General features: G+C 43.2%; 1 protein-coding gene and 1 non-coding gene across 3 annotated transcripts in view; one reads left to right on the top strand and one right to left on the bottom strand.

Annotated features, from left to right (window-relative positions):
• The window catches only part of ror1 (receptor tyrosine kinase-like orphan receptor 1), a 154124-nt gene extending 147715 nt beyond the window's left edge, over positions 1–6409 (top strand). For both annotated transcript variants that reach the window (XM_061825764.1, XM_061825765.1), the window contains 2 exons: positions 17–381; positions 3862–6409. In XM_061825764.1, coding sequence (XP_061681748.1) covers positions 17–381; positions 3862–4555 — 1059 coding nt within the window. In that variant the 3' untranslated portion in view covers positions 4556–6409. The remainder of the gene's footprint in view (positions 1–16; positions 382–3861) is intronic.
• Positions 6410–12380: 5971 nt separating this feature from the next.
• On the bottom strand, positions 12381–12453 carry trnat-ggu (transfer RNA threonine (anticodon GGU)). Its single transcript has one exon. It is a non-coding gene; the product is annotated as a tRNA-Thr (tRNA).
• Between the last annotated feature and the right edge of the window lie 916 nt (positions 12454–13369).

Genomic DNA, 13369 nt, shown 5'->3' with positions numbered 1-13369 from the left:
ATACTAATAAATCCAGGTTGCTGCTGGGATGGAGTACTTGGCCAGTCACTTTTACATTCATAAGGACCTTGCAGCCCGGAACATTCTAGTTGGCGAGCAGCTCCACGTGAAGATATCTGACCTGGGCCTGTCCCGAGAGATTTACTCTTCAGACTACTACTGCATCCAACCGAAAACTCTTTTTCCTATCCGCTGGATGCCACCTGAAGCCATTACCTATGGAAAGTTCACCACAGACTCGGACATCTGGTCGTTTGGAGTGGTCCTGTGGGAGGTCTTCAGCTATGGTCTGCAGCCTTATTATGGGTTCTCCAACCAGGAAGTGATGGAGATGGTTAGAAAAAGGCAGCTGCTACCCTGTCCTGAAGACTGTCCGCCAAGGTTTGTTCGTGTCTAGTCACATTCAATTAACACTTCAATGGGTACGAACCTCAGTACAAGCCAATCCAAGACCTTCAGGTTTACAAAGATGATAACACTTAGTTAGGGAAGTCACCGATGGTGTAGTAGTACACACGGCTGACTTTGGTCTGGGCAGAGTGCGACTGATTCTCGCTCAGTGATGGTGTCGAGTATGTGCCCTGCGACTGACTGGTGACCAGTTAAGGGTGTAGCCTTCTCGCCCGAAGTTAGCTGGGAAAGGCACCAGCCCTCCAGCAATGCATTGTGAATTGGAAAATGAATACATGGATACTCAGTTATGGTAGAAAGTGGGTTATGTATCAGATACATAGTAATTCAATTTAAGAAAATACATGCCACCTAGCATCTCATGATAAAGTAACACCACGAGAATATCAGTCAATCCCCAAGTGTTGAAAGTTAAATTTAATAATGGAGAAAAATATGAATAAGGACTTTTGTATTTAGGACTTTGTATTATAAACTAACTCAAATTACAACAATTTTCATTGCATAATTAAAAAAAATAATTTGCAAGTAATTCAGAGCTTTAGAAAGGATTCATGCTTCTTGATATCTTTTAACGTCAGAAGTAGCAAAAATTGAAAAACTTTTTTACATGATCACAAGATTGACAATGAAAAGTGAAGTCATTTTAAAATTAAGAATATCAAGCATCGCTCAGTATGATGAAAGCCACATTACAAATTCTATATTATGGCATCTGAAATAAATAAACATGTCACCATTTTTCCTCATTAAATATATTTCCAAAGATGCTATTGATCTGAACATTTCACCAGATGTTGGGAACAACCCAAGTAACCCATTGCCAAGGCGTGAGTCAAGTCACATGTCATGATGGGAAAGAGCATAAAGCTGTCTCAAGACCATCACAAACCGATTGCTGCAAAACATGATGATGGCATTGGTTACAGGCGCCTATCGAAGTTTCTCAGCTGACCAGAATACGTAAATGGAAAGCAAAGGATATCATCATAAATTTGCCTCAATCAGGTGCTCCTGGCAAGATTTCTGACAGAGGAGTGCAAAGAATAATTATAAGAGTTGTCCAAGACCCAGGGACCACATGTGGAGAGCTTGAAAAGGCCTGGAATTCACAGTTACTGTTGTAACTTTTAAGTTGCAAGTTGTAAGGAAAGCAGGGAGTAATGTATTCCCCTGCCATGGGCTGTAAGTACACTCATCACGTAAGACGCAATTGCTCGAAAAAAAAAAAAAAAAGCATGTCAAAGCTCATCAAAAGTTTGCTGAACAATTATTGGACAAGCTAGTTAAATATTGGGAGACTATAGTCTGGCCAGATGAGAGCAAAAGTGAGCTGTTTGGATGGTATAATTCACACCACGTTTGTAGGAGAAACTGCACTGCACATCACCCTAAAAACTCCATACCAACAGTCAAGGTCCGAGATGGGAACATGATGGTGTGGGGGTTATTTTCAACTAATGGTACTGGTAAACCTCACATTATTGAAGGAAAGGTGAATGGGCAAATGACATTCTTGACAAAAATCTGCTACCATCTACAAGGATGATGAGAATAAAATGAGGGTGGACATTTCAGCAGGATAATGATCCAAAACGCACTGCCAATGAAGCGCTGAATAAATTTCAAAGAAAAAAATAAAGCTGTTCGAACGGCCCAGCCAATCACCTGACTTGAATCTAATCCAAAATCTATAGGAAGAACTGAAACTCAAGATCAATAAAAGAAGCCCACGTAAGATTTGAAGACTGCTTGTGTGAAGGAGAAATGAGACAAAATCGCATCAGAGCAATGCATGCGACTCGTTTCTCCATACAGGAGGCATCTTGAAGCTGTCACTGCAGACAAAGAATAGTCCTGGTTCCAAATTTATTAAACAAACACCAGTTGGCCTGTTCAGTCATTATTCCTTCTGTTAGTTCGCATTATTTTACAACAAATTCTCATCTTATTAGTTATACTTTTGTTCTATGTATGGATTACTTGGGCTACACCCAACATTGGTGAAATGTTCATGTCAATAGCACCTTAGCAATATAATAAGTGAGAAAGATGGTGGCATTTTAAATACTTATTCCAGCCGCTGTAAGACTAATCTCTGACAATCAAAGATGGATAATGGTCTGAAGAATAAAAGTGATGCAGCTCTTTTTTTGAATCTCTAAATTGTTTCGGTGTACCACTATTTACAAGGGAAAGGGACCAAGCCCTGCTGCGACTAGCTCAAAATCTGCAAGTAATTGACACGCACACACACATTGTACAAAACCAATTCCAATGAAGTTGAGACATTGTGTTAAACATAAATAAAAACAGAATACAATGATTTGCAAATCATGTTCAACCTATATTTAATTGAAACACTACAAAGACGATATTTCATGTTCAAGCTGATAAACTTGATTTTCCCAAATAATCATAAACTTGGAATTTTATGGCTCCAAACACGTTCCAAAACAGCTGCGACAAGGTCATGTTTACCACTGTGTTACATCTCCTTTTCTTTTAACAATATTTAATAAACATTTGGGAACTGAGAACACTAACTGTTTAAGTTCCATAGGTGGAATTCTTTCCTATTCTTGCTTGATGTACAGCTTCAGCTGTTCAACAGTCCGGAGTTTCTATTGTCATATTTTATGCTTCATAATGCACCACACATTTTCAAAGGAAGACCGGTCTGTACTGCAGGTAGGCCAGTCTACTACCCACACTCGTTTGCTACGAAACCACGTGGTGTTGCTGAAATAAACTGGGGTGTCCATGAAATAGACGTTGCTTGGACGGCAGCATATGTTTCTTCAAAAGCTGATTGTACCTTTCAGCATTAATGGTGCTTTCACAGATGTGTAAATTACAAAGATCATTGAGATTAACACAGCCCCATACCATCACAAATAGTCCTTTTCCTCTTAGGTCCAAATGACACAACGTCCACAATTTCCAAAAACAATCGAAAATGTGGACTTGTTGGACAACAGAACATTTTTCCACCTTTCATCTGTCCATCTTAGATGAGCTCTGTTCCAGAAAAACTGGCGGTGTTTCCGGGTGTTTTTGAGAAAAGACTTTTATGTCGCACTTAGGCGTTAAAAAAAAAAAAAAAGCTTGTGGTTCCGATTTCCCGACCAATACTAAAAATTCCCACCGACCCTAACATTTTTACACCACATAATAAATATGTCAGGGGCGTGGTTCTCCATGGCCTCATGCGCAATGAGCTAGTGCACGCTGCAAATGCACACTCGCTTTTACACGTACGCGCTCCCCGCGTTGCTGCGGAAGCACACAGTTCAGTCGGGTGTTTGACAGCATCCTTGGCGGGCGTGGTATGGCCGTGCCACTTCCTCATGCGCGCTGCTGCTCCTTGTTGTGTTCGGATCATGTTGTGCATTTTAGCTTTGTTTTTCTTGGCACTTGAAATAAATACAAATGTGCGATCTCACTCAGGTTCTACGGTTTGATGACCGAGTGCTGGCAGGAGGGACCGGCACGTAGACCTCGCTTCAAGGACATCCACAGCCGCCTGCGAGCCTGGGAAGGGCTGTCATCTCACGCCAGCTCCAGTACGCCATCCGGTGGGGGAGGCAATGCCACCACCCAGACCACCTCGCTGAGCGCAAGCCCCGTTAGCAACCTGAGCAACCCTCGCTACGCCACCACTGCTGGATATCTCTACCCGGCCCAGGCCATCGCCTCACCGGGACAGATGGCTCCCATTCCGGCATGGGCACCCATGGCGGTGCCCCAAACACACCCGCGTTTTATTCCCGTCAACGGCTACCCCATTCCCCCAGGATATGCGGCTTTTCCCGCGCATTTCCCTCCCCCAGCGCCGCCTACTCGGGTAATCCAGCATCACCTGCCGCCCCCTAAAAGCCGCTCGCCCAGCAGCGCCAGTGGCTCCACCAGCACGGGTCACGTCAGCGGCGTTCCCTCCACCACGGGCTCCAACCATGACGCCAATACACCGCTCCTATCGCACTGCATCATGCCAGGGAACGGTGGAGGCTCGGTGCAAGTGTACGGACAGCTAGCTCAGAAGACGGTGGGACAACTGGACCACACGCAAACATCAGCACTGCTCGCGCCGGACTCTGACGTGCTGATGTATAAGGACGCTGTCATTACTGCAGACCTGTAGATGAAAATAGTGTGTACCTGTACTCATTCTTTCCCACGTGGGACCAGTTTCAAAAATACAGGCTCTCATCCAGGCACCAGGGCAAAGAATGAAACTGTGGCCATGCGAAGGCTGCACTGTGGGAACATTCTGATCTACAACGATAGAAACACGGCTACAGCCTGATAAATAAACATCCATCCATCCATTTCCCAAAACATTTGTCCTCCTTAGGGTCACAGGCAAGCAGAAGCCTTTCCCAGCTGACTTTGAGTGAGAGGCAGGGTACAACCTGGACTGATCCCCAGCCATTCACATGACAAGTAAACAAATGTATTTAATTCCACATTTTTCAAATACTGCTCTATTTTAGTCTTGATGTAAATACACTACAAAAGTCCTGACTGAATGAAATGAAATTTATATTTTTAAAAGAACTTTTAATTATGGTGTTATAGTGGAAGGTCCATCTAAATGGTTGCTATTGCAGTGGAAAAGAGCGTCAGTGTCAGTTCAAGGTCTTCATCAATTTCAGGAGAATCTTTTGTATTAGTGTGACTTGTATGGGTGAAAATACAAATGTTGTTCTTTCAAGCTCGTCCCAGCAAGCAATAAAGGGAAGTATGCACTGACACCTGCAGGCTAAAACCAAAAACTTGCTACAGATGGAATTCAAAAGTTTTCAAAGATGACCTTTAATTTAACAATGTGTTTTGTGCTACGCTTAATGGTTTTTATAGACCAGGCAGCCAACAGCATATATATTAGCTCCATTCTATAAAATCCCCTCAGCATGACACCTGAATGTTTTCACAATGACAAGTCAACCGTAGGTCGCGTCAACATTTGCCTCTGATATTTCGTCACTTTGTGCCTTAGTCCCCACGAAAATGGAACAGTCGTCTGCTCCCTAACATATGTAAATTACGTCGTACATCCAAGCAGATAGCCTTCATTATTATTGTCCCATTTGTAGTCTCTCAATCGTACCGAGAAACATTACTTTTTAATATAGATTGAATATTATTTTTATCTGTATTTTTTAATATGTATATTTGAATGTTGAAGGAAAGTTTCCTTGTTTTGTTACTACCACATTAAAGACGTGGGGATTTGTGCTACCTTTATTATTATTATTATTATGACGTTCATTTGGTTATACGCATGGATTATTACGGCCCCAACCAGAATGTTTTTATATGAATTAGATTGAAGACGGCAACGTTTGACCTTCCGAAGGATTCGTGTTTGCGCTGAGGCATAAATACCGAAACATCACGAGTGTACGTATCGAAATTCACTGATGGTCAGTTCAAACCATATCTGAAAATGAATTCCAGAAGCAGCTTTAATAGAAGCCGTGTTGTCAAAAGCGACTACCTGTGAAGATGACAATCATTTTTCTTGTTTTACTAATCGCACGCATAGAAACCCAGTTGCAATCAGTGAAGTTGGTCATGGCATAATCAATATAGAAAGTGTGACAAAATAATGTATACGTTCAACTATTTTATGGTCCTCATGTCCAGTTCAAAATAATTGAACTATTTGCTCTATAGGTCATGTTTGGCTCGGTTGTATGTAAAGGATTTAGCCTATTTGTCATGTAAACGCAAATACCACTTGGACACAAGACTGTGAATTTTAATCAAATCAGTCCTTTTTATTAGATGAAAAGATTTGTTTTCCTTTATTTTTTTTTAAGCAGAAAACACAGTCAGTTTGAATTAATCATTGGGCGCAGGTTTGAGGAAGTTTACGTTGCTTTTGTCTGTAGAGTTTGACCAAGAGGCCTTTTGTTTTGTATGAATGTTTTTGCACAGATGTTTGTTTTGTTGGGTTTTTTTTTTTTTGTATTGCCGTCATTTATTAAATGATGTTTGGTTTACACAGTAGTTAAATGTGATTAATCGTTCGGCTTTATCAATGTGCAACATTTTGGCCTTAGAGGCCTTTTTTGCCCCTCCACTTTTTTTTTTTCACAACCAGTCCCAATTGTATGCTGCAGATGGCGCCCTTAAGCTATGTGGGACTTGTAAGGTTCAGCTGCTAATAACATTACTGCATGACGACGTCTGTTTGGCCTGCGGAGGAAACTCGATTCTGGGGTCGCTTTGATTTGCGTGCACTTTAGATGAACTTTGTGTCAATAAGCGCGCTCCACAGTTCAAGTGCTCTTAAAGCAATCCTTTTAGATTCTTAGCCGTGTGGTTCTCCAACTTTTAACAACTACCACCTCAAAAAATATTTCTCTCCAAGTTCTACCACTATGATCAACATTAAAATGCAATAACTTAATAGGAACAATTATTGATCAAGTATAAAGCATATTAATTTGGGGGGGTGCATTTGTAATATTATACACAGTTTAATGCTGCCCTTAAGTTTGGGAAAATAATAATTTAAAAAACTGAACGTCACCAGTGATTCATTTGAAATGCATTGCAAATACGTTAAAAATTGTAACTAAATAAAGGTGTAAATACAAAAAAAAAGTTTAATGTTGAACTTAGACATCAAATACAACCAGTGTTGGGCACGTTACGATGAAAAAGTCGTTACTAGTTACTTTTTCCAAAAAGTAACTGAGTTACAAATGGAGATACTCCACTGTAAAAGTAACTGGTTACCATCAAAAGTAACTAGTGAGTTACATTCTCACACACACACACACACACACAAGCCAAATGAATAGACCAGGACAGCAAAAACAGGTGCCTGCATAGAGCTTTTAATTTATTGCAACTCATGTTTACATCCATCCAGCCATTATCTACCGCTTTTCCGGGTCGGGTCGCGGGGGAAGTACATTGAAGTGAAAATGCTAATGAATTTGTTAAATCCAACGCTTAACATGCATGGATTCCTCTCTGCAAACATCCACCCACCCAACCCAGTCATCTCAACATCTTAGCCATTAAACGAGAGGTTGTATCATAGGAGAAGCAGCTGATGAAACTTGTCGTCAGAGAGTCTGTTCCTCTTTGGTGTGAAGACCAGCTTCCCCACAATCACAGGTGTGACGGTCTGCGCGCTCCAAGTCTGTAGAATTTTTGGAATTTTCCTACATCCACACCAGTCTCTTAACTTCCCCATTCATGCTTCTTCCGCGTGTTCATTTTCGGTCTGCGTGCATTTCGCTATTCGCACAAAGTCAAACGCAGAGAATGAAAGAATACAGAAACAAATGCGAACGTATTGTTTGTTGTTTATCAACTGGAAAGCACGTTCCAGCATTGAACAAGAATCAACAGGATTGTTCGGGCTCAGTCATTAAGGCACATTTGGGTAAGTGTCATGTCACCCGAAACCATACTCAAACAATCCTCTGTTGATTCTTGTTCAATGATGGAACGTGCTTTCCAGTTGATAAATAAACAATACGTTCGCATTTGTTTCTGTATTCTTTGATTCTCTGCGTTTGGCTTTGTGAGACGTCCATAGCGAAATGCTCGTGGAGCGAAAATGAACACGTGAAAGAAGCACGGATGGGGAAGTTTAAAGGGGAAATCCAGTGCTTGCATGAACAGTGTATCCGATAGGTCATATAATATGTACCCTATTTTGACAATGTGATGTTAAATCCTCCCTCATTTAATAGTGTTTTGAGAAGATTTTTATTGAAAAATTGAGAATTTTCAGAGGTCCTGTCATTTTCGTGAGTCACATGATCTACGTGGGCGTATGTGACGTGTACCGTGACGTTCCAAATGCTGGATTACATGGGACACCATTATGCCCAGCGCTGATTTCTTGGATTTATCCTCATCTGATGAAAAAATAGCAGTATCGGTTGATTGGGAAGACGCAGGAGTTCTTCCACACAGATTTGAACGTGTGGCTGTGATTAATGTTGAATATTCGGATGGTCCTTCGGGCGGAAAGACGCTGAGTCTGAATACTCTGAGGCCTACGCGCGACATAAGTGCGTAAACAAAGGCCCCCGGGAACTCCAGGCCGGTAGCCGTGGATGGTTCTTCGGACGGGAATGACGCAGAGACTGACGAGCGAGCTCCGGCATCAGCCGCGAGCCGAGGTTTCAGGCGGCGGAGGCCATTAGCCCCGGATGCTGAAGCTAGGCTAAAGACCTCCGCTACCACCAAATCTCGGCTAAAGGCCTCTGCCACCTGACAGCTTGGCTCACCGCCTGGGCCGGAACTTGCTCGTCAGACTCAGCATTATTACCATCCGAAGAACCATCCACAGCTGCCAGCCTGGAGCCTTTGTTTACGCACTTATGTCGCGCGTAGGCATCCGAGTAGTCAGACTCCACGTCATTCCGCCTGAAGAACCATCCGAACATTCAACATTAATTACAGCCACAGGTTCCAATCTGTATGAGAGCATTCCTCCATCTTCCTGATCAACCGGTACTGCTATTTGTTCATCAGATGAGGATAAAACCGAGAAATCAGTGCTGGGCATAATGGTGTCCCATGTAATTGAACGGCACGGTACATGTCACATACCCCTATGTACATCATGTGACTCGCGAAAATGGCACTGCCCCTGAAAATTTGTAATTGTTGAAAAAAATCATTAAATGGGAGAGGATTTAGCATCACATTGTCAAAATAGCGTACATATTACATGACCTATTGGATACACTGTTCATGCAAAGCAATGGATTTCTCCTTTAAGACTGGCACGGAAGTAGAAATGCCGATCCCACCCGAGTCTGCACGATTCCTCCTAACTCGCCACCTGTCGCTACGCGCTGTAAACACCCGCCCACCTAATTTCTCTGATTGGCTGTAGACGTAATCTCACGATACTTTAGCCAATCATCGCTGTTTAGGCGATTATCTCACCCTGCCCTCCCTTGTCACTCTGCAACACTCACTTGCACGCGACAAGACACACACTTGCGCCTGATTCCTCAGTCTGTGTGCGCGAAGTGGTATGATCGCTTTCCATGTTTTTGTTTTTTTTTTGAGCGGCTTTAGTAACGTGCAGTGACGGCGGTTGATAATGGTAACGGCGTTATTCTGACAGAATAATTAGTTAGATTATCCGTTATTGAAACGCCATTTATTTTAACGCAGTTATTCACATAACTGCTGCGTAGACGTTTCCCTTTGCAACGCAACAACAGAACAACAACCACGGGTTTTGTAATGTAATGTTTTTCACGGTGAATGGTGAGGCATGAAGTTTTTCTATCAACTTTCAACCAGTGTAGCGCAGAAGAAAAGGAGATGGAGTGTCGAACACAGGAGAAAACCTCGTTTTAATGGCAGACATCAACAGACTAACGCATTACGGCGGGAACTCTCTGGCCGTGGAAACTCGAAAACCTTGAGGAGATGAGCCTTGAGCTTCTTTTCCTTTCGGCTTGTCCCGTTAGGGGTCGCCACAGCGTGTCATCTTTTGCCATCTTAGCCTATCTCCTGCATCTTCCTCTCTAACCCCAACTTCCATAAACCTTGTCTTTGGTCTTTCTCTCGCCTTTTTGCCTGGCAGCTCCATCCTCAGCATCCTTCTATCAATATACTCACTCTCTCGCCTCTGAACATGTCCAAACCATTGAAGTCTGCTCTCTCGAACCTTGTCAGCAAAACATCCAACTTTGGCTGTCCCTCAAATGAGCTCATTTCTAATCCTATCCAACCTGGTCACTCCGAGCGAGAACCTCAACATCTTCATTTCTGCCACCTCCAGTTCAGATTCCTGTTGTTTCTTCAGTGCCACTGTCTCTAATCCGTACATCATGGCCGGCCTCACCACTGTTTTGTAAACTTTGCCCGTCATCCTAGCAGAGACTCTTCTGTCACATAACACACCAGACACCTTTCGCCAGCTGTTCCAACCATGTTTGGACGCGTTTCTTCACTTCATTACCACACTCACCATTGCTCTGGATTGTTGACCCTAAATATTTGAAGTCGTCCACCCTCGCTATCTCTTCTCCCTGTAGCCTCACTCTTCCCCCACCACCTTTCTCATTCACGCACATATATTCTGTTTTACTTCGGCTAATCTTCATTCCTCTCCTTTCCAGTGCATGTCTCCATCTTTCTATTTGTTCCTCCGCCTGCTCCCTGCTTTCACTGCATATCACAATATCATCTGCAAACATCATGGTCCAAGGGGATTCCAGTCTAACCTCGTCCGTCAACTTATCTATTACTACTGCAAACAGGAAGGGGCTCAGAGCTGATCCCTGATGCAGTCCCATCTCCACCTTAAATTCTTCTGACACACCAACGGCACACCTCACCATTGTCCTTCTGCCCTCATACATTTCTTGTACTATTTTAACATACTTCTCTGCCACACCAGACTTACGCATGCAGTACCACAGTTCCTGTCTTGGTACTCTGTCATAGGCTTTCTCTAGATCCACAAAGACACAATGTAGCTCCTTCTGACCTTCTCTGTACTTTTCCACTAGCATCCTCAAGGCAAATAATGCATCTGTGGTACTCGTTCTAGGCATGAAACCATACTGTTGCTCGCAGATACTTACTTCTGTCCTGAGTCTAGCCTCCACTACTCTTTCCCATAACTTCATTGTGTGGCTCATCAACTTTATTCCTCTATAGTTCCCACAGCTCTGAACATCCCCTTTGTTCTTAAAAATGGGAACTAGAACACTTTTCCTCCATTCTTCAGGCATCTTTTCGCCCGCTAGTATTCTGTTGAATAAGTTGGTCAAAAACTCCACAGCCATCACTCCAAATTGCTTCCATACCTCTACCGGTATGTCATCAGGACCAACTGCCTTTCCATTTTTCATCCTTTGTAGTGCCTTTCTGACTTCCCCCTTAGTAATCATTTCCACTTCCTGGTCCTTCACTCTTGCCTCTTCAACTCTTCCTTCTCTCTCATTTTCTTCATTCATCAACTTCTCAAAGTATTCTTTCCATCTATTTAGCACACTACTGGCACCAGTCAACACATTTCCATCTCTATCCTTAATCACCCTTACTTGCTGCACATCCTTCCCATCTCTATCCTTCTGTCTGGCCAACCTGTAGAGATCCTTTTCTCGTTCTTTCGTGTCCAACCTGGTGTACATGTCTTCATATGCCTCTTGTTTAGCCTTTGCCACCTCTACCTTTGCCCTACGTTGCATATCAATGTACTCCTTTCGCCTCTCCTCAGTCCTCTCAGTATCCCATTTCTTCTTCGCTAATCTCTTTCCTTGTATGACTCCCTGTATTTTGGGGTTCCACCACCAAGTCTCCTTCTCCCCTTTCCTACCAAAAGACACACCAAGTCCTCTCCTGCCTGTCTTTATGACAGCCGGGAGATTTGAATTCGGAGTAAATCCACTGAAAATACATGCAATATTGGTGGGTAAAGTAAAAATGCCACCTTTTCCGATATCACAAGCTACACAGGTAGTTAGTCAAAAGCAATACCGGATACCTGGAGGACAGGAGGAAATTTCGGCGACCATTAAAGAATATTTAGAAGCTGGTGTATTGAAAACAGTGACGACAAACTGGAACAATCCGTTGTGGCCAGTCAGGAAATCAGATAACTCTGGGAGGATGACAGTAGACTACAGAGGATTGAATAAACACACACCTGCGTTGACTTCCGCAGTGCCCGACGCAGTGACAATTATAGAACGAGTGCAACATCATCCCGGAACGTGGTATGGGGTCATAGATTTGGCTAACGCATTTTTCACTATTCCTATTCCTGAGGATAGGATGAATCAATTCGCGTTTACCTGGGAAGGGCGCCACTACACATTTACCAGACTGTGTGTGTTTCTTTCGGCTTGTCCCTTTCGGGGTCGCCACAGCGTGTCAGCTCAGATGAACGCATATATATGTTTGGCACAATTTTTACGCCGGATGCCCTTCCTGACGCAACCCTTCTCAGGGAGTGGAGGCCCCAGTGGGATACGAACCCACAACCTCTGGTTTACCAAACCAGTGCTCTAACCACTGAGCTACGGAGCCTCCCCACATTTACCAGACTACCACTGGGTTATTTACATAGTCCCACAATCTGCCACCGGGTGGTAGCAGAGCACCTGGAAAAGCTAAAAGTTCCTAAGAAACTAATGATACTTTAGTTGGGGAGAAGAACAACAGCGATCATTTGATATGGCGAAGGAAGCGATACAGCAAGCAGTGTCACTGGGAAAAATGAAATCGGGACCGGTAGAATTGCAGGTGTCTGCGTTAAATGAATACGCGAACTGGAGTTTGTGGCAAAAGCAAGATAGGATTCGTAAACCCTTGGGATTCTGGTCGAGAAAGCTCCCAGAATCAGGCCGAAGGTACACACCTTTTGAAAAGCAGCTATTAGCATGCTATTGGGCATTGGTTGAAACTGAGGCTCAAACGGTGGGCCATGAGGTGTTAATGAGAACACATATACCGATTTTGACATGGGTTAAAGGTAACCCGACGACACATAGAATAGGAACCGCACAGGAAGCTAGTATTATCAAATGGAAATGGTATGTGTCTGAGCGAATTAAAATGGGGGGAAAAGGAGTCTAAAGAGTGGGCAAAGACTCACTATGTAGAATGGATCTATCACATTCCCTATTATCCGCAGGCTGCTGGGTTAAAAGAGCGAATGAATGGAATTCTTAAGGAAACATTGAAAAAGCTATCTCGAAACAAAACAAGCCGGAGTAATTGATGCGGACTATCAAGGAGAAATTGGAGTGGTATGCAAATTATTAGCAGAACAGCCCGTTACACTGGAAAGAGGGGACAAAATTGCTCAGTTGGTAGTGAAGCCTTGCCTTGTAACCAAGGTAAACGAAATACCTAAACCTGTGGTGATAACCAACAGAGGGGAGGGAGGATTTGGCTCCACTGATTTGGCAGGGGCAAAAGTTTGGGTAAAACAGCCAGACCG

This window comes from Syngnathoides biaculeatus, chromosome 7, assembly GCF_019802595.1.
Source record: "Syngnathoides biaculeatus isolate LvHL_M chromosome 7, ASM1980259v1, whole genome shotgun sequence".
Classification (NCBI taxonomy): domain Eukaryota; kingdom Metazoa; phylum Chordata; class Actinopteri; order Syngnathiformes; family Syngnathidae; genus Syngnathoides; species Syngnathoides biaculeatus.
Note: the sequence above shows the minus strand (reverse complement) of the source record. Positions and strands in the feature narration are given on the sequence as shown.